This window comes from Ceratotherium simum, chromosome 37 (genome assembly GCF_057802395.1).
Source record: "Ceratotherium simum simum isolate JZ-2026a chromosome 37, ASM5780239v1, whole genome shotgun sequence".
NCBI classification, from domain to species: Eukaryota; Metazoa; Chordata; class Mammalia; order Perissodactyla; family Rhinocerotidae; genus Ceratotherium; species Ceratotherium simum.
In genome coordinates, this window is record NC_141936.1 from 4,395,125 (window position 1) to 4,420,363 (window position 25,239).

Here is a 25,239-nt window from a genome sequence, read left to right on the forward strand (position 1 = left end):
TTAAAATCTTAGTTTTTTGACACCGTCTCCAGACCTGGGGCAGTGGGATCCTTGCTTCTCCTGGTCGAGGTTCACTGTGTGTATCCTTTCTCTGCCTGGCAGCTCTACCATGTCTGGACTTCATTGATTTGGGGCTTAGGCTGTTTTGATGTGAAGTTTTACATTTTTATGAAATCTGTCAATCTCTTTGTGATTTATTGCCTTGATTTTACCCCATTCCCGAGTTCAGAATAGCGGTATTTACACAATAGTTTTTACTTGCCTTTTATGATTTGATTCCTTTACATTTAATTTGTTGCTTCGGACTTTTAAATATTTTAACATTATTAAAGTTACATGTGTTTGATGTAAAAAGTTCAGAAAAATGCAAAGAATAGAAATCCTCTATAATCCTGCTTCTTCTCCAAGAACTTACAGTTTAGCTGATATTTGGGTAATTAATTAACATCCTCATTAGGGGCTGAAATGTGTGGAACAGACTGAGGTTGGGGGGAGGGGGCACATTTGTAGAGCAGCCTGGATGGCATGGAAGCCACACCCTACGGGATCCTCAGAAAGCAGTGGGAAGATATGGCAGAGCAAAGGGGCAGGCGTCCTCGTGAGGGAGGCAGCCCATCCCCTCACAGGGACCTGTCTGTCCCTGTGTGTCCAGTGTTTTTGCCATAAGCATCTTTGCTGCAAGCGTTTTTGCTGCATACTTGGCTGAAAGGCAGTTTTTCTGTAAAAGATAAAAAGATAACTGGTTGACTGTTTCGGTTTCATTTCTCCATTGATAAAGATCTCGCAGTTACTCCCATTTTTTTAAAAAGCAGTTTCTAAGTTTTCTTCTTCTTTTTTTTTTTTGCTGGGAAAGATTCACCCTGAGCTAACATCTGTTGCCAAACTTCCTCTCTCTCTTTTTTCCCTCCCCATAGCCGCAATACATAGTTGTATATTCTAGTTGTAAGTCCTTCTAGTTCTTCTGTGTGAGCTGCCACCACAGCATGGCTACTGATAGACGAGTGATGTGGTTCTGTGCCTGGGAACCAAACCCCAGCTGCCGAAGCAGAGCACGCCAAACTTTAACCGCTAGACTATAAGGCTGGCTCTACTCTCATTTTTATATACTATAAGTCTTAGCTAGCCCTCATAATGGTCTACACAGTGAGGAGTGGTGGTGGTCTTAAAATAGAGTATTTCTTCCAGTTAGCAACATTTCATTGATGGCTCTATCAAGCTGACAGATGCCCATGATTTGCCCCAAGAGTTGGTTTCTTATTTTGAAACACACTACATTGGAAGAGAAAAAGAAGGCCCAGGGCCTCTTGTTGGAGGGTGCAGAGTTGAACCCACATTTACCATAGAAGGAAGACAAGTGCTTACTTAAGTACACTTCACCCAAAAAAAATTAAAAAAAAATAAAATCAGTCATGTGTGCAGTATTGCCATGAATCTACATACACACATTTTAAATATGTTCAAATATTTTGTATTTCACAACAGTCTTTTTAAATTTGTGATTCACTTTTTCGTGTTTCACTATGTCCTTTTAAATTAATGCCACTCTTTTATTTTTTGTGATTTTATCTTTTATGGCAAAATTGCCTTATGGCCAATTAGTTGTGCAGCAAAAATGTTTATAGTGAAGATCTCTACAGTAAACACACTTGCTGAGAAAGTACCTAGAACCCTGTCCTTGTACCTTTGTAATATTCGTAACGCCTGGCAGAGGCTACCCACTGCCCCACACCGTCTTTTATCAAAATTATCTAGGCTAGTTGTAATTTTTTTTTAACTTCTAGATGACTATTAGAATAATTTTGTGAGATTACCCCCCAAAAAACTCAAAGTGACTTTCATAAGAGATGTTTTAAATATATAAATTTGGGAGAAAGTTACATCTTTATGATATGTATTCTTACTATACATCTGTATAGTTTTCATGTCTTGTATCTCTTGGCAGAATGTAGAGATTCCCTAATACAGGTTTTTATATTTCTTAGGGTTATTATTATTGTTTTGTTTTGGGGGGGAGATTTTTCACTATTCTGAATGAGATCCCCCATGATGTTATCTAGGTCTAACTGTTCAGTGTTGATATACAGGAAAGTTATCGATTTCTGTACATTGATAACATATCCTAATATTTTAAGGAACTCATACTCTCATTAAATTCGATAGTTTTGCAATTGAGTACAAATAATACTTATTTTGCCTCTTTTCCAATATTTATGACTCGTTACTATTCCATGTTTTATTGTCTAAACAGTGCTAACTAGGCATCTTTGTTTTCTTCCTGATTTAAGTGAAAATGCTTATTTTTGCTATTTTAGGATAAAATGTGATCTTAACTGTTTGAGATAGTATGTTTAATGATGTTGAGGAATTATCCTTCTACTCCTCAGTCTAAGAGTTTTATCTTTAGGAAATCTTCTCAGGATCTAATGAAATGATCAAATGGCTTTTCTTAATTGATCTATTAATAGCTTTTCTAATACTAAGCCGTTTACAAACCCTACATTATTGTGTTGAATTAGTCTTTGACTATGGTGTAGAGTCTGACTTTTTAATTTTATTTGAAATTTTCCAACTGTATTGATAAATAAGATTGAGCTTCAGCAGATAGTAGACCATGAAAACTGTCTATATTCTCCACTCTGCCCCTGCTCTCATAAACACTTTAATGAGTTTGGTCAAAAACATCCTGAAGGCTGTGATCAAAGTCAGTAACATAACAGGTATATTATTTTCATTTATGAAAGATTGAGGATCAGTCCTGTTACTCTCCTTTTGAAAATAGGGAAAATTATCTATCATCATAAGTTTGGATAACCAGCCACTGAGAGGGTAGAATATAGGGCTCCGAAAGAAAGGAAAATGGTGGAACAAGGAAATTTTGTTGAAGAAGAGGGTGAGGAGAGAGCAGTTCAATGAATTAAGCTGTGGTTTTGCTAATGGGCTTGTAATGTGGTGACCACACCTGAAGAACACCTGAAGACCCTCCTGGGTCTGTCCTCTCAAGCAGAGTTGAGCCTTGAACACCCAAATCTGCAACTTCCAGAGCCTTCTATAGTGGGAGAAGAATGGAATCTCTCTCTCTAGACTGTGAGGGTCAAGATATTGTAAAGCATTGTGGGGAAGGATGCTGGGGTGCATCTGGTGGCAGGTTTGGGAGCAGGAGACTCAGGCTAGGAACCTACATGCTGTGCCTGGCATGGTGGCTAGAACAGTATTTCCTAAATTGTGCTCTGCAGAGCCCTAATGCCAGAAGGCTCTGTGAAAAAACAGACTTCATGATCAAACAGTTTGGGAAATGGTACCTAGTCCTTTTCCCTCTTAAGAAATCCCAATGACCTTCACATGTAAATGCTCCTCAACAAGCAAACCCACTGACGGTTTAGCTGAGTGTTACCAAAGAATATACGTTTATAGAATGAATTCTTTTTACTCAGAGTCCTCACTAACATTCCTAGGAATTAGTGGTTCATGAAAACACACTTTAGGACTCGTAGTAATAGCAGTAATCACAATAACAAAGAAGCATCATGAGCTACCATTTCTTGAGTGCCATACAACAGACACTGTTCGAAGCTTCGGGCACCTGGTGCTGAACCAGGCAGATCTGCCCCCTGACCTCACAGCAGAGCAGAGTGGTTATGAGTAGAGCTGGAATCATGTTGCTCTGTTTCTAGTAGAGGGCCCTCCATTCCATAGTTGTGTCCCTTCAGGCAAGTTGCCTAATTTTTCTGTGCCTGTTTCCTTACTTATTAAACGGAGGTAGTAAGACAACCTACCTCAATGAAGGTGGGATTATTGCAAAGATTAAATATGATTATGGATGTGGAGGAGGTAGCAATTTAAAAAATCAGATTTAAAAAAAAGTTTAATCTAATAGATTAGAGGAGTGAAGAAGACTGGAACAGAGGAGACCAGGCAAGGGTAGGTTGCCAGTGATGACGGGCTGGTCCACAGTAATAGTGATGGTGGTGGGGAAAAGGATGAACTTGTGAGATCTTTCATAAGTAGAATTGATAGAGCTGTGTGCCTGATATGTGTTGTGGAGGAGGGTGAGGGAGAGGAAGGGGTCAAAAATAATACCTGGGCTTCTGACTAGGGTGGTGGCATGGATGACAGTGCATTTGCAGGGGTGAGGATCTGAGGAAGAGGAGCAGGCAGGTGGGAGGATGACAAGGAGTTCAGTTTATATAAGAAACCTTGGCTTTGTAAGCTGAACTGGATTTTATATTTTTATACTCTATTTATTGCCTTTTGTCATCTCTCAGTAAGTAACCCTTTGCTGATCCTCCTCAGTGCCCTTTGCTGGCCCCTCATCCTCTACCCAACCCTGTTGGGCTGTTCTTGGCTCTTCCTCTGCCCTCTAATTATTTACACTCTCCCTCTAGACAAGTCTAGTCCCAGGATTTGAAAATCTCATCTTTGCTGACGATTCCTAAATCTACATCTCCAACCTGGATTTCTTCCAAGTAAATTTTATGAAATTTAAACATAGATCAAGTACTTACAATGAAAACTTATTGTCAGAACTGAAATGTGCTGTAAATATAAAACATATAGTGGATTTGAAGATTTACTATGAAAAAAGAATGTAAAATACCTCATTAATAATTTCAAAATATCTATACGTGGTGAAATAATATTTGGATATATTGGGTTAAATAAAATATTACAATAAATTTCAGTTGTTTATTTTTTAAATGTAGCCACTAGAAAATTTTAAATTATATGTGTCTCACATTATGTTTCAGTTGGACAGTGCTTCTCTAGATATTCAAATGGTCAGGACTTTTTCATCTTTCAGGTTTCAGTTTAAATGTCACCGACTCCATGAAGTCTTCCGTGACCACCCAGTTCAAGCTGCAACCTCCCCACCCCTACACACTCCTAACCACATCCACACTCACTCACTCTCTGTCCCATAACTTGGTTCCATCTTTTTCACAGCACGTTTCATTATCTGAAATGTGATTTACTTATTCTTTACAGATTTATTGTCTGCACTCCCCACTGGAATACAGTTGTTGCTTCTCTAGTGCTTGAATAAGTACCTGATCAATATTTACTGAATTATAATAAACACCAGAGAGGTCATCTTCCAGAAAATTTGCAAAGTTATTCTTGGTAAAAATCATGGAAATAGCACACACACACAGAGATAGGGTTTAGGGTAAAAACAAAAATATTAAATACATTTTTAAAATCACAAGACAAGCCATCTGCTTCTCACACAGAAGAGATTCCTAGGTATTCAAAACGTGTTCTGGCAATTATGTCTTGCCCTGAGTCAGCTTTGTGAGTTGTTAATGCTGCGGCAGTTACCTTTTCTGAGATGAGAGTTAGCAGATTTAGCAAATCTAAATCAGATTTTCCCACATATTTCGTTTTCACACTTGCCCTTACTGCTGTAATATTAATGTCTTTACACTTTGTTTTCCTGTGTTTTCCTTTGCTAAATCTCAAGTGTACAAAATCTTGGTACTTATGGCAATTTTTTCTGAGTCTGATCTTTATTTTATATTGGGTATAAAAGCCAGACATCTTCTCTGTTAACATGACATTTACTCTTTTTACATGATTCCCTAGACTCCTAAATGGTCCATGGGAGGAGGGAGCAATAACTGTTTCGTTCTTTTGTGGCACCAGAATCAAATTAGACCTAGATCTTTAAGATAGTGAATTAAAAATTTTTGATATGGAAATATTAAACCACATTATCTTAAAACCAAATTTAGTAAAATAGTAAAGAACTATTGCTCTTTTTTTTTTTTAAAGATTTATTTATTTATTTTCCCCCCAAAGCCCCAGTAGATAGTTGTATGTCATAGTTGCACATCCTTCCAGCTGCTGTATGTGGGATGCGGCCTCAACATGGCCAGAGAAGCAGAGCGTCGGTGCGCGCCCGGGACCCGAACCCGGGCCGCCAGCATCAGAGAGCGCGCACCCAACCGCCAAGCCATGGGGCCGGCCCAGAACTATTGCTCTTAGTAGCTACAAAATTCCAGCCTGGCTGAGGCAGGCTAAGAAAATCCGAGGAGGAAGATCCAAGCAGGCCAGAGCGGTGAAGCAAGGGCGGCCTTGAGGCTGTCCCAGTGGCATAGTGGTTAAGTTTGCGCACTCTGCTTCGGAGGCCCGGGGTTCGCAGGTTTGGATCCTGGGCACGGACCTACGCACCGCTTGTTAAGCCACGCTATGGCGGCCACACGCCCGTAGTTGGTGGTGACCACATGAAAGAAGCTCAAGGTGTGGAAAGTCTCAGTGCATCTGAGTTGGGGGTGGGGCTACGATTCGTGCAAAGCCGCCAAGAGCCAGACATGGGTGCTGTCTGCAGAAGGCAGAGCCCAGTGGGCCTCCACGAGTGCCCGTGGTGGCGGAGGTGGGCCCAGAGGCTAGTGGAGAGGGATAAACACAAACACAAAGAACCTTCCTCCTTTATTATCCTCTCCGCCCACATCCCAACACGGGAGAGGAACCTCTGGGGATTTAGGGAGTGTTAATATAAAACTTCAACTGTTTCTAGTTCAGGACTCTTTCCCCATGTCTGTGGTGGTCTTGTTACTATGCCACCCAAGGGGAGGGGCAATTGCATAGGGAGACAAACCCAGCCATGGTCAGTGCCACTCCACTCAGGATGAGTGGAACCTGCTTAGCATTCAGCATGCTTGGGGACCGGGTAGGAGCCATCTGGCAAGTGGTGATGGGAGCTATATATTCTGGCAGAGAGGGGAAAGGAGCAAGCAAGGGGAGGAGGGGACTGGCCATGCACAGAGATATACACCAGCCTTTGGACAGAAGTGGCATCTAGGGGTGTGGTGGCAAGTGTGGGGCTGGAGCTTGGGACAACTGTCTAGTTCCTGAGAGATTGGGAGCTGGGTGGGAATTGAGTCCTGGAGGCTCTTGGGCACAGGGCAGAGCCGCCGACCACTGAGCTGCGGTCCTCTAGATCCCCAAGTATCCTCCACGCCACGGGGAATCAGGTGTTCCCTACCTGTGGCTGCAGGTGCAGGGAGCCAGGCAGGTCAGTAGACAGCAGCTCTGTCACCTTCAAACATCCAGATAGACAAGTGCACACATGTGCCACCTCCCGTCTAGGCTACTTGGAGAAACATCCCCAATGCTTGTGCCCCAGTTTGTAAATTTGAGACTAGCCAGCTCCACCCAGCGCTTCTCCACCCTCTGTTCTGTGCTGCCTTCTTCTGTGGCTTGAGTGTGTGGTCTTTCTCTTCCTTAGGACCATAGCCTCCTTAAGGCAGGCATTCATTTGATATTCCCCAAGAGCTCAGTGCTGCACAAAGCAGAAATCCACACTTACTAAATAATAACATAAATTTAAAAACACATGAACAGTAACTTTCGATCCTTTAGTTTACATTTTGGACTATTAAAATAGGAATTCAAAACACAATGGAAAATAATATCTCCTTACAATTCCAAACTGCATTTGATTTATGTTATCTATTTATATTATCCACTTATGATGTCTTTTGAGTGGGTTGCTCTGTGTCCTAAATGCTATTTCATTTCTAAAAATGAAAACAATTTGTGGGAAACGTACACTAGCCATCCTGGTCCAGGTTCTCAACCACCTCTTTTCTTCTCCCAATCTTCTGATTCAGGTTAGAGCAGTGGTTCTCAGCGGGGATGGGGTATGGTGGGCACTTTTGCACTCCCCCAACCCACCCCCATGGACACTTGGCTATGTCTGGAGGCATTTTTGGTTGTCACGACTCGGTGTGGGGTCTACTGGCATCTAGTGGGTAGAGGCCAGGGATGCTGCTCAATGATGCACAGGACAGCCACCTAGCAACCAAGAATGATTGGCCCAGGACGTCCGTAGTTTGAGGTTGAGCAATGTTGGGATACAGGGATGAAAAAAGCCTGCAACAAATTCCAACAGCTAGATCTGCAGGAAAAGTTTTATTCCGTGAAACAAATTAAAAAATCGTGTTCGATCTTCCTCTGGATTAGTATGTGTGTGTAACATGGATTTGCTGTGTCTGTAAGGATTGGTGTGAGAGGCAGAGACCAAAGGTTTGACTTCCTCCGAGCCACGGATTTGGGAAACGCCATCTTCCCAGGGCTGGTGAGACAAGTGTGAGTTGTTACTTGGCAGCCTCTGCTCAGCAGCTGTGAGACTCATGGCCAGTTATCTTCCCTGGGCTCTGGTTTCCTCATCTATAACCTCATAGGATTTTTGAGAAAATCAAATGAGTGAAATATGTAAAAGCATCTAACTGCCAGGCATGTCTAGGTGTCATATAAATGTTTATTATTAGTAGTATGATTTGGGAGCTATATGGATGTTTCACTGGTTAAACATGTTTGTATTAAGACGCCGTGGAAGGACCGGCACAGTGGCACAAGCGGTTAAGTGCGCGCGCTCCACTGCGCCGGCCTGGGGTTCGCAGGTTCGGATCCCGGGCGTGCACCAATGAACTGCTTGTCGAGCTGTGCTGTGGCCGCGTCCCATATAAAGTGGAGGAAGATGGGCATGGATGTTAGCCCAGGGCCAGTCTTCCTCAGCAAAAAAAGAGGAGGATTGGCAGATGTTAGCACAGGGCTGATCTCCTCACACACACACACAAAAAAGACGTCGTGGAAGAAACCTGAAGGATAAGACAATGAAGTTAACATCTCTCCTTTGCCGGCTGGCCCAATATGGTCAGAAGAGGGTGCTGGTTCCCTTGGCTATGCTTCCTTCCTCCTGGTTCACACAGTGCATTGCGGGTCACCCATTGGTGCCCACCCTCCAGCAAAGTTTGCTCCAGGTCCCGGCCCATGTTTCCTGCCTGCTGGTGTCAGTCCCTGTACCCCGTAACTTGTCTGCCCCACAGTGGGCGGTGGCCCCAAGCCCTCCAGTGAGGTCCCTTCCTTGGGTACTCTCTCCAGCTCTAGGACATTCTTTAGAGTTTTCTTTCATTCTTTCTTAGTAGTTAATCCCCTGCTACAGGTTAATCATTCTGTCTTAAATTTTCTCTGTGCAAACTACTGGGTGGTTTCTGTTTTTGGACCGGACCCTGACTGATACATTGCATTCTTGAAAGAACTTGGAATGCTTAACGCTCATTAAGTAGAATCTTTTGAAACCAATCATCCTACAAATCTTAGGTAACTATAAAAACCACACTGCTGCGGAGAGTTGGAGCTTTCATGGGCTCAGTGCAGAGTAGGTTTCTGTATAAAAACATTGGTCTTGAATATGCAGCAGCTATTGCAGGTCTATGGGCACTGACATGTGAATTGGTGATGGATGATTTTATCTGTGGAGCACTCAAGAAGCAGATATGAACTACAAACGGTCCTCGGCACAAGGAGACATGAGCTGCTCTCCTACCTAATGAAACATAGCCTTGTGTATCCCAGATCCCAACAGTGCTGGGGGATGGACCCTCGTGACCTCTGCACTATGTTGGGAGTGCTTCTTAATGCTATACATCCAACTCACGTTCCTTACACCACCATTCCCCAAGTGTCAGCAGTAGGTATAGTTTTGGATGATACTGTCTCAGTTTGCACTTGCTAATATTCTGAAAGCTGGCCTGCTTAACCAGCCTTAATAGAGATACAACATATACAAAGAGTAACTAAAAATCAGCGAGTAGCTAAACTTTCTCTACTTTTGTTCTTGAAGATCTCATAGTTTTCTCTGCTCTGGTCTATAACTTCTTCAGTTTACTTTTTATTCTAAGAGGCTGATTCTTGTAAGTGCACTATTCTTATCCACTGTGAATGACCCTTTTTTTTTTTTAAACAGGGAAAGAAAAATGAATTTATTTGATGTGCTTAAAAAATAAAAAGATGACCCAAAATATACAGAGCAATTAATATGAAATCAGGTAAATAAAGACCTTCTTTCTCAGTGGGAAAAAATAAAAACCACATTGCTTAAGTCTTAACATTTCATTTTTTTAATTTTTCTAATAGTACAGTCTTTAAAAGAAGTTAACAACTTCAATTCCAAATATAATGATTAAATAATGCAAATGAAAAGCTGTCATTTTCAGTAAAGCTATTGCCTAATTATCCTGGAAAAAGGTATTCTTATGATTGAACGGATGCAAAAATCCCTTAGAAAAGCTTCGTTTGTTGCCTGTAAAGAGTCTTCTTAAGGTCACTTTTACTTCTAGACCACCCCCTTGTTTCTACTGAAAGAGTTTTGCTTGGTAATGGCTTGTGGTTCCACAGTGTTTTGTGTATGAAAAGCGTAGACTAAGAGATACTACTGAAGTCGCTCAAAATGTAGATTCTGCCAGGAAAGGAAGTCCCTACACTAACATTTCCCCTTAATTTTCAGCAAGACACATGAAAAGAAAACTCAAGTCCCACTTTAATCTTTACTTGGATAACCATTTTAAATGGTATTGAGAGGCTGCTGTGCCATCGGAAACAGAGCTCCCATGGGCCCAGTGTGCTTATTAAATGACCTGCAGGTTTAGAGTGGTGGCCCCAGCCCGGGGTCGGGGTCTGCAGACAGAGGCATCTGGTGGCTGCTGGGGCTCCCGCGGATGCGCCAGCTCGGGAGCACGCAGGAGCCTAGGGCTCCCCGGGGTGTTCTTGCAGAAGCAGGGGAAGCAGCAGCTCCCAGAACAGTAACAGAGAAAAGCCTATGAAACAATGCTCCCCATTCACCGGTCAGGTTCTGCTCAGAGCTGGTGTTTACTGCTGGGACATGAGCGCACTCCTGTTTGCTTTCATCTTTTCCAGGCGCTTCACTAAGTGGCCGTTGCTCACCTCAAGCTCTTCTGTTTTGTCCAGTGCAGAGCGAAGCTGGAAACAAAGAGGAAAGGCAGCTTTGAGGAAGTTGTTTCCTCCGAATGTAACAGAATTGCCAAGATTCCAGTGCTACCGAAAATTGCGATTATAACCTGGATCCACTGAGATCCTAAGAGTACATACATATATTACTTAATTTAAAAAGTAACACAAGGCACAAGATTCCAGCCTCATGAATAACAAGGGAACCTTCCTCCTCTGAAACAACTAGACCTCGGACATGGCGCAGTCTTGGGGATCCTGATGGTCTCACAAAAGGTACGTGAGACAAACAAACAAACAAATAAGAGCTGAGCCCAGACCAGCCACAGGAGGTGGTTCCCACAGCCCTGGGCAGCTGGGAGCAAGGTTTCTGCAGCCAGAAACCAAAGCAGGAATGCCTGAGGCCAACATGGTCACACAAGGGCCACAGAGCCTGTGAGTCAGGGCAGAAGCCACATCAGCAGGGAGCTGCCTGGACCAGTAGGCAGCAAGGCAGAGTGTAGGTGCCCTGAGGGTGGGTACAACAGCCACGTGGTTGCAGAGACATGCTTCATTAGAAGAGAGTCTGCGGCTCTGCTTCTGATCCAAAACCCTCAAGGAGGGTGGTTGGGGTGCTGGGACTGGTTAACCCCCCCAGCCCAGCCCCTCACCAGCAGAGGCAGAAGCAAAAGAAAACCCTCTTTGCAGGAACTCTCCCCAAGTCAGGCCTGGAGTATTCCTACAAATTAAAATCAGGTATAACCTCACAAAACACCAAACATGTAGGGACAAACCATTTGAGTCAAGGGAAGCAACAAACAACAGAATTAGACCCCCAAAGACTGAACATGTTTCAGTTGTCAGATGTGGAAAACAGAACAGCAGTGTATGCAATCTTTAAAGAAATAAGGATACAATTAACAAAGAAGCATACAGGACCACACAACAAAAAACTATCAGGAAGGAACATACTTTAAAAAAACAAAAGGTGGTAAACTGGAAGATCTATGCAAAAACTATACATTATGCAACAAAGAGAGTTAAGGAGATGGGAAACAGAAAAGACAGATGGTTAGCAATGTGGAGGCTGCAAGGAGAAAGTCTGACATCCTCTGATTAGAGTCCCACAGGGAAAGTGGAGACACTTGGAAGAGGAATTACCTAAGGAGATCATGGTTGAAAATTTTCCAAAACTGATTTAGAAAAAAGCCCTCCCAGATCCAAGAAACACAACACATCCCAAGCAGAATAAACAGCAATAAAGCCACATATAACACATTGGAGTGAAACCAGGTAAAATCAAAGACAAAAAGAACTTGAGAGAAGCTGGAGAGGAAAAAAAAGATCACCACAAAGGGCCCACGGTTAGAGTGACAGACTTCTCGGCAGAAGTCAGAAAATGGTGGCATAATCGCTACAATCACCGAGAGAAATGACCAACAGTGATTGCAGTCCTAAGCTCTTAATTAGTGAAACTATGATGTCCTCTATGATGTGAGCATATCCCTTCAGAGTGGTTTGAGACCATCTCACAATGAATAATCCAGGGCAGATTTCCCCACGGTAAATCCTCCCTTTACTATCCCAACTAGAATATCATTACCCATTCTTCTCCTAGAAATAGCCTAGAATATTTACCTCTCTTTGGAGTTTCCGTTTTTCAGCCTTAAGTTCATCTTCTATTTTTTCGGCATTTTCAGCAGCCGATTTATAACGGGATACTTGACTCTCTAACCTTATTACCTAAAAGGAAGGGAAAACCATATGTATAAATGGATAGGCCTGTTTTCTTTCTCCAATTCCTTTATCATATTTGAGATCAAAGGGTATGATTTAGTAAAATGGAAGAATACACCATGCAAATAATTATGACCTAGCATTTTTGACTATTATATTGGGGCTAGCCAAGCAAGCTATTTGTTCAATATCTTTGAGCAACCCAGTACTGACACCTAGTGGGGACTTATTTCCTCTCGGACTCCAAAAGAGTGGTTCCCACGGGGCTGACATCCCTGACGCCATCTTTCCCCTTTGGGGGACTATTTTGCTAGAAAGGGGGTAGGTCGAAGCAGAACGATGCTGGTAAGGCAAAGTTTCCACCAGGACCTCAGCTCCAGTCTAATCTCTCCCCGGGGGTGGTGGGGTGGGGAGAGGGAGCAGGAGAGAGGGGGAAAGGCAAGGAACTCATAGAGAGGAGTGCAGGAAGGAGGCTTTGGGACGCATCCACAGCCAGGGCCTGTGGTGAAGGACAGGAGCAGCCAAGGCCTGCCTGAGACTGGCACTCTGCTGTGATCAATACTCGTCACTTTCTAGGCGTGTGGTTCTCATTTCTGTTTCTATAAAAACGCCAAAAAGTTCCAGCCACATATACCCACAACTGAAGGGGAAAGAGTACCTGTTTTTCTCTCTCCCTTTGGTTAGGACACAATTTGCCCCAAATTTGCCCAGCTTGCTAGAGGCATGAGTGCCCCAAATCTAGGAAGCAGAGAGAACTGGCCTGGCTGGAAGAGAAAGGGGGAAAATCCAGGCGAGACGGACGTCCCCGCACGAAGCTTTTTTTTTTTTGAGGAAAATTGGCCCTGAGCTAACATCCATTGCCTATCTTCCTCTTTTTTCTTGAGGAAGATTGGCCCTGAGCTAACATCTGTGCCAACTTTCCTCTATTTTGTAGTGGGACACTGCCACAGCATGGCTTGATGAGCGGTGTGTAGGTCCACACCCGGGATCCAAACCTGCGAACCCCAGGCCTCCAATGTGGAGCGTACAAACTTAACCACTACATCACCAGGCCAGCCCCTGATGCGTTTTTTTTTGTGAGGAGATCAGCCCTGTACTAACATCTGCCAATCTTCCTCTTTTTGCTGAGGAAGACTGGCCCTGGGCTAACATCCATGCCCATCTTCCTCCACTTTATATGGGACGCGGCCACAGCACAGCTCGACAAGCAGTTCATTGGTGCACGCCCGGGATCCGAACCTGCGAACCCCAGGCCGGCGCAGTGGAGCGCGTGCACTTAACCGCTTGCACTACTGGGCCGGCCCCTGAAGCGTTTTTTAATTAACTAAATTATTATTTTTAAAATTTTTTTTTTTTTTTTATAATTTTATTTATTTATTTATTTTTTCCCCAAAGCCCCAGTAGATAGTTGTATGTCATAGTTGCACATCCTTCTAGTTGCTGTATGTGGGACGCGGCCTCAGCATGGCCAGAGAAGCGGTGTGTCGGTGCGCGCCCGGGATCCAAACCCGGGCCGCCAGCAGCGGAGCGTGCGCACTTAACCACTAAGCCATGGGGCCAGCCCTAAAATTATTTTTAAGAAACAAAATTTTTAAAGACTGCCTACTTTTTAGCTACTTTCTATAATGAATCTGTTTATAAAGGATTAGTATCGATGATAACAGCCCTCAAATCCTAATAATGACCTTTCCTTCCTTATTTTCTCTCTTTGTAGGACACACATTGAGGACCTTTTTTGGTTCTAAAAATCTCTGCTGCTTTTGTCCTTGGCCTTTCAGGGGCGAGTTCTAGCAAATAAAACTTCAGTTAATCATCAGTTCAGCTGCCCATCGTTACTTAAAAGAGTACACGTACATTTTGTTCTAATGCAGTTATCTCTTGCTCAGATTTTGCAAGTTTAAATTTGAGGTCGCTGATCTGTCTGTTGGCATCCCCTGAAGGTTGAAAGAGAAGGAAAATTTGTTAAGCTCTTGGGCTTTTAAAATGTTAAAACAATAGTTCCTGGGAACCAAGCCCTTACTTTGTAATCGTTTTGCAAATCTGTAGGTCCTGGCCTGTGGCCCCACAACTCGCCTGGGCTGAGATAGGAGAAGGCGCTCTCTCTGCACGTACCCAGGCTGGGAAAGTGCCCAGGCGAGAGAGCGCCTATGAGCAGAGAAGACAAAGAAGTGGTGGGGGTAGGCGGAAGGGGGGAGAGAGACTGGGCATAGTTTTATCTCCCTAAACCTCTTTCTAGTGTACTGGTATAGAAAAATACCTTCCAATTTTTCCATGCAATCAGCAGATCAAAAGATGGCTACATCCCGCATAAGAGATGTGTTTTCTCACAGGGTGTCTGTCACATGGTGGTATCTTGGTGCACATTTTTGGGCACCTGTTCTGTTTCTTAGGCTCAAGAAACATCCTTACTCTGCCCACCTGCCCATCCTTGTTCTATCCCACAAAGAAACATCTTTGCGCTTTTGTACTCAAGGGCTTTTGGGGGGACGTGGGGAAAACCGGGCATTTTTTGCCATGATCGTTTTTCTCCTCCCGCACAAGTACAATAAAAACAGCACATGTCAAGGAGTTTACTCATGCACAAAGATTGACATTTACTCTGTAGATCCATCACATGCGTGTCCGTTCCATTTTCTAAGACACCAACTTCGGGGCGTGGATGGTCCAGCTTGTCATTCTTCTGCCTCTCTTCCAGCTGCCTTTTGAGTTTCTTAATCTGAAAACACCCACGGATAAAGTGTGTTAATTTCTCTGTTCTAAACGAGGTTGAAAAGCTGAGTTTAGAGCCTATCAGAAAGGAAGCAGCATGTAAAGGAAAAAACAACACCCTGTAATTACAATGGGACGTTGCTTGCAATTATTTCATGTGTCTCTAGGGTGCAAGAGACACGGGTTATATAATTAAGCATGAGAGAAATGTAGTAAAAGGTTACAATCCACCCTGTAATCCACCAGGAAGATGGGGAGTCTCCCTTTTAATAAAGAAACCCACCCAAATAAATAAATGAAAAACCTTCTGCCAGTGAGTACTCTTCTCTGAAAGTAACAATATACTGGATGAAAATGGAATTGTATTTACCATATCAGGCATGAATTATTTTGTAACTCTGGGTGAAAAGTTATTTCTAAAGTTGAATTCAGGAGGAGATCGTACATAAAATAGTTTGAATGTTTATCTAAGAGTTAGCAAGCCAGTGTGTGATTAGCCTTGCTTTATTCACTAAGGAGCCAGAAGGGCCACCTGGAGCCTTCCAGGCACAAAAGTACTGTAATGGAGTCCCCAGCAGAGCCATGTGCTTCCTCACAGAACCCGATTGAGTCACAGGTTTGCCACCTGCAGCGAGCTGGCCTCTACACAGCTTTCCTTGCTCTATGAGAGGCACACGTGTAGTTGGAACTGCAGTTAACAGCCATGACTGTAGAATTTTCTGGTGTGTAATGGGGAGTCTCCCAGCCCTTTCCCTGTTACCCTCCAATCTCTGCGGACTTGCTGGAGTCCCGACACACTGACACAAACAGAGCAGACCCCCAAGCACATGCAAACCATCGGTGCACGCTGCTTTAAGAAAATAAGTACAGAATTACCATAGATATATGTTTTTAAAAGGTCACAGGAACTTCAAAAGAATCCTCCCACCCTATTTGGTGCTTTCCCCCATTTTGCGAGAAATCTTCAACGGAATTGTAAAAAGTAAGGCAAATACCTTTGATTAGGATTGTGAAGGAAAATGAGAATTGAGTTTCCTTAGAAAGTGACTATGGAATGATTTAATAACTATCCTGCATACAAGAAAGACCAAATAGGACAATTGTTTAGTATTTCTTGAGGTAGAAAAGAGTGATGAACGTAATCCACAGTTAAAACAAAAAAATATCTACCAGAAAGGGGTGCTGATCACTGAGAGATTACAAAACTGACTTTTACCGGCCAATAGAAGTAAGGGAAGTGATGTCTGGAATGACGCAGTAATGCCCTTGCCTCCCAATGGTTAATCTAGGCCTTCTACATAAATATTTATTTTAAGCAGCAATTCATGTAGAGTGCAGTAAATTCAGTTCCACGGCCTTGAGTCTCTGAGACATCCTTTCTAAACCTCATGTAACTTCTGATGCTCCACTTGGATAAAAATATTAAAAGCACCAGTTGGCTTGATAATTATTTATAGGTATGATGTCTTAGGAGTGTCTTGATGAAGCAGGAAGTAAGGATGGGAAAGTTCAGGGTTTCAGGTGCCCCGTTCAAGAACTTACAAAGTAATAAAAAGATTGTTACCTGTTCCAATAAGCATTCCCGTTCATCAACAAGCTTTTTCAACCTAATATCTAAAGAAATCAGAGAGATACAGGTTGAGGTGAATCCATGGACCGCACCTCTCAGCAAATTGCTTAACTGAAGAATGAGCATTCAGGTTAGTGAAACTAAAGATGGAGTATTATACACGTACCACAGCGAATGAGGCCACATACAGGACTGGGGAGGAGTTCAGCCAAGGGAGGTTGAGTTGGGTCAACCTCCACAACATGCTTGTCTCGTCAGGGGCAGCATCCGGCTGCATGCAAACAGGCTAATCTTCTACTTTGGGTTAGCATGCAAGAGTTCTAGGGCCAAACCACACTGCAACACAAGATCTCACAGGCTTCATGGTTTAACATCATTAGCAAGGTACAGACACACTGAGAATGGTGATTCAATATCACCAGCATTTGCTTTAGCCTTGACTTCCCAAGTTCACATCCCAGAAGTATTTATCTTTCTCGTTTCTCTCCTAGACTCGCCATCGTTTCTCTCCTAGACTCGCCAATGTCAGAGTTTTGAATATATGTTTACAAATCATAAGTCTGCTAACAACACATTGCTAACTCGTTATTCTTTTGAGGAAGAATGAGGCTTCTGTCATTCCTTCCATCCCAGATATATAAGTTTGCACCCCTTCTCTCTGAAAGGGTGTTGAGTAATATAATCTTCAGAGTACAGAGAGGGTCTAGGGGTTTGGGCAAAACCCTACACCAGTTTCAAGCAAAATCCAGATGACGTGATGATGACAGAGATGCTAATGTGTACTGCACCCTCACTCTGTGCCAGGCACTGTTCTAGCAGCTTACACGAAGCCCCTAGCTTCTAGCCCCCTTCTAGCACCCACGAAGCCCCACAGGTGGGCAGTGTTACTACACCCCTCTTCTACAGATGCGGACCCGAGGCCCAACACAATTAAGGAACTTTCCTAAGGCCTCGCAGCCCGGCCTCAGGGCTGCACCCCTAGCCACTGCACTCCACTGCCTTTCCAGATCTAAACTCAGACCTCTGAGTCGGACCCAGACTCCTGGCCCGAGGCTCTTATTCCTGAGGGGACAATGCTCTCATAGTGCCCAGCTTTTGATTAGCCATGGGAACTAGAAATAATTCATATAAAATGCACCTTTGTTTTCATTTAAAAAATCATCGCTCCACATTCTAATCCAAGTTAAGTGGTTTCTCTAATTGTTTTTCCAAACACCCTGAGTTGTTATTTTGAAAAGCACAATAACAAAATATATGAAACCAGAAAATGTTAAGCTTAATAAAAGATAAATTTATGATACTTTTGAGTTCCTTTTTTTTTTTGTGAGGAAGATTAGCCCTGGGCTAATATCTGTGCCCATCTTCCTCTACTTTATATGGGACGCCGCCACAGCATGGCTTGACACGCAGTGCGTTGGTCCGTGCCCAGGGTTCCAAACCTGCAAACCCTGGGCCGCCGAAGCGGAGCATGCGAACCTAACCGCTACGCCACTGGGCTGGCCCCACTTTTGAGTTCCATTTTAATTTACATACAAATTGCTTTGAAGATGCTTTATTCTTTCTCTTCCATAAACGCAGCCAACACTGAAACAAAAATCTTTTGCAGTTATAAACCCAGCTCTTTTACTCAATATCACTTTTCATTTTATCTTATGTATTTTCTATTCCTATGTACAAAAACCACAGACATCATGAGAAATACTGAATTTATCAGAAACTGATCTGGAAGCTCATATATCTGTTTCATAATTTTATTATATTTTTTCTATTAGAAGACTTCAAATAGTCTAGATAGTAAGTAAAAATTAAATGTTAAAATGTAACAATAGGGCTAACAAAAAATAAGGGTAACTTGACCTGTAGTATTAGGTGAGAACATGAAAAATAGAGAGAGAGAAGTAGAACTTTTAAGGAAGAGAAATTTTAAAGATTTTATTTATTTTATTTTTTCCCCCCAAAGCCCCAGTAGATAGTTGTATGTCATAGCTGCACATCCTTCTAGTTGCTGTATGTGGGACTCGGCCTCAGGATGGACGGAGAAGTGGTGCCTCGATGTGCACCCGGGATCCGAACCCGGGCCACCAGCATTGCAGCGCGCGCACTTAACCACCAAGCCACAGGGCCGGCCCAGGAAGAGAAATTTTAAAGCAGAATTGGCAAAGAAGATTAAAACTAGTTTTAAGAAAATGGAAAAAAGAAAGAAGCAAATTTATTTGATATGAAGAAAACGAGTATTGCTTATTCAAAGCTTTAAAAACCAACAAGTCTCGGGGCCGGCCCAGTGGTATAGTGGTTAAGTTTGCCCGCTCTGCTTCGACAGCCTGGGGTTATTGGGCCTGGATCCTGGGCATGGACCTATGCACTGCTCATCAAGCCATGCTGTGGTGGCGTCCCATATACAAAGTGGAGGAAGATGGGCACAGATATTAGCTCAGCGCCAATCTTCCTCAGCAATAAAGAGGAAGATTGGCAACGGATGTTAGCTCAGGGCCAATCTTCCTCGCCAAAAAAAAAAAAAAATCAAGTGAATAGTGATGAAGTGTCAAGTGAATAGTGATACATCATTGATATACTTATTAAAATACTTAAGAGTATTGTAAAGCTATGTTTACTAAGTAGCATTGCTCCTGCTTGGTCTATAACACCCAATTTATAAATAGACACAAACTATTCATTTAAAGACCGTGATTGCAGTTTTTAGAAACAAGACATCAAAGAAAACGAAGCCGCAATGTCTCAAATTTAGAGTTTTCTTTCATACTAGAAAGTTAAAATGAGTCGGCGATTAAAGTTATTCTAGGAATATTGTTAAAGAATTACATTTTTAAAAATCTAGTTTTTCTAAATTAAATTCCAACAAATTTTCTGGTATGCATTTTAGAGACCTGTGAAATGAGAAGAAAGAGGTAAGGCCGTACAGACAGTCCCTGGAGCAGCAGTGGAAAAGGTAACGGAACTCTCTGAGCCCCTGTCCTACTGGTCTGCACATTGTCACCTTGTCTGCCCAGGGTGCAGTGACATCAGCCACCACCAACAACCACAGTCACTAAGCACTTATTCTTTTTAGTGCTTTACCTGGATCTGATCCTCACCACAACTCTAAAAGGCAGGTTCTAACCCCATTTTCAGCGAGCAAAATGAGGCACACAATAATAAACTATCAAGAGTATAATGTTCATTCTGTGGGTTAATTTCAGCCATTGTGGGCCTCCGGTCTACTCTACCCATCACAGGGGAAAGTCATCTTCCCTCCGTATTCACAAAAATAAGGAAGGGGAGACTGCGGTCTCTTACTAAGTACAATTCTTTCTCCACTGCCTCCTCGAACTGACTAAGTCTGATTATAATTCATGTGGACAGTTTCCAGCCTCCCTGGGACCAGCCTCCCAAGCCAGGATAGCACCTCCGTCCTGCAAAAGGCAGAATAGGGACAGGTTGCTAAAGATGATTCTTTTTTCTCCTGTTTACAGGGCCAAGAGGTCTGTACAGATGGGAACTATTTCCCTATGTAAGTTGCCGCTGGCTTCAGTTCAGCTGAACCCCTGAAGCCATTCACATCTCGAAAAATATGTGAGTCTCTGATGTAAGAGGGGCAGTGGATAGGGTGTAAGTGAAAGAGTGAAAGGGGTTTTCTCCTGAAAGACAAAGTTTTCTCTCTATATGATCATCACACCAAATAAGCACATATTCTGAACATAACACACACACAAACACCCCTTCCTCTCCTCTTGGAGCCTGGACATTTGGAACAAATCTTACTGTTGTTTTGATGGCCATGGTGGCATGCTGTACAACGTGGTCTCCTGGGAAAGGAGTCTATTAATAGAAAACAGCAAACCCAAACTGTGTAAACCCACAGAAGGAGCATTCCAGTCTCCTAGTGACAGTGGAAATTTAAATATTCAGGTCATTAGGTTTTCCATTAACTGGAAATACTAAACATAGAAAGTAGTCAATGCAATGCGTCTCATTCTCAAAAACTCTTTATAAAACTTAACTGTCTCCCAACCTTTGTATGTTTATAAAATAACAACCTATCGTTCAAAATTCTAACTTTCCCTATTTTCTACATACACTCATAATTATACTTCATTATACTTTTGAAAGAAGATTTAAGTTTTACATCCAGTAGGCCATATTCTGGTTTGGGGCTGAAAACATCCCAGCTTTCTGATTTAAGGTGTCAGTGATCAATGTTTCTCTCTGTTCTATATTACGGTAAAACCTCAGTGGTTCAGGTTCCCCTGGGGACGTGGTTGACAGGTAACCTTTTGGTTCTGAGTCTGAATCTTTTGACATTGAACTTTCCAAAGTTCTACTTCCATGCCTTCTTCAACTGAATATGCCTAAGGCAACCATTTCTTGATACTTTAAGGGCCTTCATGTGAACAGCAATTACTGTGCTGAGCCATGTCATTTCGCCCTTGGAGCAGAGTAACTGATGTTCCCAATGAAGGCTCTTAGATTATCAACAAATGGTTTGGCACTTCAGAATCCTTATTTTCTTCTTTTTTACTCACTTCCTGATTCTCAGCTGTCCACTCCAACTAGAAGCTGGCTCCTACCTGCCTGTTCACTGGTACAGTGCCTTCCATATACAAAGTGATCAAAAATGTTTATTAATTACACGAGTGAGTGAATAATTGAGACTGCTGGATGGCTGACTTTAGGGATGTGAAGTAGATCATAATGTCCTTAAATGTGCTGTTGAATAACATGGGAAAGAAAGGAAAGAACTTAAAATGGTTCGATGATCTCACCGGTTAATGAGTTTGGTTGTTGAGTCACTTCCCCAGAGGCCTTTAAAAGTAGGAAAGAGGGCTCCTTCCACATGTGCATTCCTGTGTGAATGCAGCTTTGCTCAAGTTAGAGACGTCAACTAAAACCTTTGGAAGTTCTCTGCAGCCCTTGAACTTGAACCTCTAGCAAGCCTCGTATTTTTCTATTTACATGGCACAAATGGAGAGGATTCGTCAGTCCCATTATCCTCTGTTTCAGGACACTTATGCAGAAATAGTCAAAATGTTTATTTGCCATTTTCATGATATTTTCCAAAACATTGTAAGTATGGCACAAGCAGAGCAACAGTGTGGAGATCTTTCTCAATGGGGGCTCCTCATTAGAACCACAGATCACAGGAGATGCTATGAGGGAAGATCTTCTCAATTCTCTCAAGGGTGGTCCAACACTAGCCCCAGTCTAGACGCCGGGAGAGAAGTTCATTCATTACTGACAAAGGGCATTAGGCAAGAGTCTTTCACAGAACCCCAACGGGGAATGAGCAACCCAGAAAAAGATATTACTTTAAAGATGATATTAGGTATAACAGTAGCCACAGTCAGAATTCAAGTAGCCCAAAGAGTGGAATCACAGGCTTGTAAAATTATAAAATGTTTTTATTTCAATTACATAATAACACTTATGTTTGCCTCAAGTTTTACCGAGGTTTTGGTCTTTTTTGCACTCAATTATATCTTGTAACAGTAATATGAATTCACCTAATCTCATAAAGTGTCAACAGTATTCATACATTCTTTTGTGATTTTAATATTTTACAATTTTTTAATTTAACTTTACAATTATTTTTTAAATGCTTCTTTATATAGAAAATATATATTTCCTTCAGGAAGATCAAAACAAGAACTTTCCAATAAGAACATACAGAGAAACAACCAACAAAAATATTTATACCAAAATACCAAAAGTGATTCAACTATTTAAAATATCCTGTTATAGTCTAATTATCAGTTTGCACAAGAACATGACCTTTTTGAATTGCTCTTTTGAATAATGATTAGACAAATAAAGAAGTAATTTTAAGGTTAAAAAAATGAATTTTAGAAATGATTCTTCCTGCCCAAATATTGCAGTAGGAAATGCAATTTCAACGTACGTCTCTTCCAGAAAAAAAAAAAAATCTTTGTATAAAATGACTTTGGTACATAATCAGCATGAAGTGAAGCCAAAGTCTCCCACAAAAACATTCAGGAATCATCAACAATGAGATTCAAAGTATTGGTTTGAGATAAAATACTTGTATGAGGTAAAGGCACGTAAGAGCTCCCCACTGATTTAAGATGTCAGTAATCCCTAACAAGATTAATTATTGTCCTGAGGTGCAAACCTTCTCTCTCAGTGACCTATGTGCTATTTGGCCCTTTATCTCATTTTAAAATAAAATCCCATACAGGTTATAAAGTACATATCAAAATCAAATAGGAAAATACATATATTTGAATGAGACAAATTAAATTATACTCATCATGTGGAAATCTCAGAATGCTATTTGGTCATTTCAATTAGATGCTGATGTATTTGGTCAATAGCCACATTCATATCAGCTTAAGGCAAATGCTAAATATTTTTATTTGATTTTAAGCAGAAATCTAAACAGTGTACCTTATTGTTTGATACTACTGGAATGCTCTCAATTAGAACTTACATTGATAACAAATGTGTTTTTCTAATCTGGGTGATAACCTTACTGATGAAATATAAATCTACAAGTAACAGTTTATAACTTAAAGTAGTAGATAACTTGGTGGTTGATTGTCATATGGTGCATCTATATCAATCTAGAACATTTTCTGAATCTCATCAGTGGAGATAACAGACAAGAGTCTTTACAGTTGGACTTACTGTGCAGTCTTTGGCCCCTTTCTAAAACTGTACCTTACAAGCGAGCCTCGATTTACGACAACGAGCAGTCTTCTTTGCTTCTGCCCTTTTCATTTCTGCCTGTCTCTTCTCTGCTTTCTGAATTGAAGTCTCCCAACTCTCCCGCTGGTGCCAAGTCATCATTTTCTAGACTACTGCTATCTAAACCCTTCCCGACTGTCTGACTTGGATATTCTGACATCACAAGCCCCTCTGTACTTTCTGTTTGAGAGGCATCATTAACGTCCTTTGAGGGACTTTCATTTTCGAGCAGGGCGCTGCTAGATGCCTCTTCATTCTCTGGTTCTGGAGGATGGCTTTGAGTGGCGCCATCTTCTTTAGCATTTTCTTTTATAACACCTTCATCTAATTCTTTATCACTAGTGTCTGACGATTGAACTGTATTATCTTCAAAGTTTAATGTGTCTCCATCAGCTATTACTTTCCCTGCCTTAGTGTTTACATCATAATCTTCTTGGTTAAGGTTTCCATCCAAATCAATTTTAGGATTTTCTGGACAATCCACATTTTCACTGCTTCCTGCTACAATTTTCTGTTCTGGATTTTTAGTGACCTCATTTTGTGCTTCTACAACTGGTTTTTCATCAGTAAATTTTACCTGCTCTTCTTCCTTAGCTTCACTTAAATCTGGGTTCTGAAATGTTAACTCTTTCTTAATATCTTTAAGGGTTTCTACAGGGGCTGGTGATTTTTTCTTCTTATTTTTCTTTTTCTTGCTCTTTGTCTTCTTCTGTGATGAATCCAATGCCTCTCCCTGTTGGCCATTCTTTTCTTCATCGGGTTCTTTCATATCTAGGGGTTCTCTTTCAGCGTTTACCATACTTGGACCTGTTGCTTCCTGAGCACTGCTTTCGGCTGCTGGAGAACAAGGAATGGTTTGGACTTCCATCTGGATTGGTTTCTCACCCCTTAATTCCCTTCCTTCATCTTCTTCTTCATTGTTCTCCCCACCTACCTCTGCGCTCTGAATTGGGACCTCCTCCAGCTCAGCTACTTCCTGGTTGGTGAGTTCTTTCTCTAAATCATGCCCTGCACTTGGGTCCAACTCTTTGGGGGCATCTACCACACATTTTTCATCATGACTCTCAGTGTCATCACTGTACCTTGGATGACTTGAGGCTACTGTGCCCACTTGCTCCTCAAATCCAGTTAGCCCTGCATCACCCTTTGTGGGGCTCCCACTCTGCTCCCCAGTGTCTGTACTGCTCACTCTTTCAACTTCAGAGATTTGCAAAGGAGCAGATTCCTGACATGGTTTTGTGCTAACCTCTCCCAAGTTGGTTTGAAAATCTTGTTTTTCTTCTTCCTCTTTTTCTGCAGATTCTTTACTTTGATTTTCAATATCCAAGGCATTACAACCGTCCTGCCCAATCACAGGATCTGCGATTTCACTATCTAATTCACTCAAACATTTGGACTGCTCAAGGGTCGCTCCTGTCCTATCCTCTGGCATGTTTAGGACCTCATTCGACTCAACCTGCTCTGTATTTTCAAGGAAGGAAGCATTCTCTAGAATTGGGCTTTGAACCTGTTCCTCGTTTGTAGCATTTGCTAATGTCCCTAGGGAGGGGGCACTGTCTTCAGAGGGTTTCTGGTCCTCGGCATTTTCACCAGGATGTAACACCTCTGTGTCCACACAATCCTTTATTGGGTCCTCTTTGTGCTGTTCTCGCTCAGTATTCTGCAACATTTCTCTTTTCCCCACATTCTCCACCATTTCATTTTTCACCTCCACTTCATTGGCTCTTCCTAAAAGACCATTGAAAAAATTGAAGGGACCCCATGATGTAGTGACCACTTAACATATATTACAATGC

The 25,239-nt window shown here is 42.1% G+C and overlaps 1 protein-coding gene across 11 annotated transcripts in view; it reads right to left on the reverse strand.

Moving 5' to 3' along the window:
* Window positions 1–9,879: 9,879 nt before the first annotated feature.
* Window positions 9,880–25,239, reverse strand: part of LRRFIP1 (LRR binding FLII interacting protein 1) — a 146,037-nt gene continuing 130,677 nt past the window's right edge. For 9 of the 11 annotated variants that reach the window (XM_087424618.1, XM_087424622.1, XM_087424621.1 and 6 more), the window contains one exon: window positions 22,120–25,171. In XM_087424618.1, coding sequence (XP_087280744.1) covers window positions 23,436–25,171 — 1,736 coding nt within the window. In that variant the 3' untranslated portion in view covers window positions 22,120–23,435. Of the gene's footprint in view, window positions 10,762–12,366; window positions 12,472–14,319; window positions 14,400–15,063; window positions 15,182–16,738; window positions 16,789–22,119; window positions 25,172–25,239 lie in introns of those variants that run through there. The other 2 variants (XM_087424625.1, XM_004427724.3) reach the window with 1 other exon arrangement.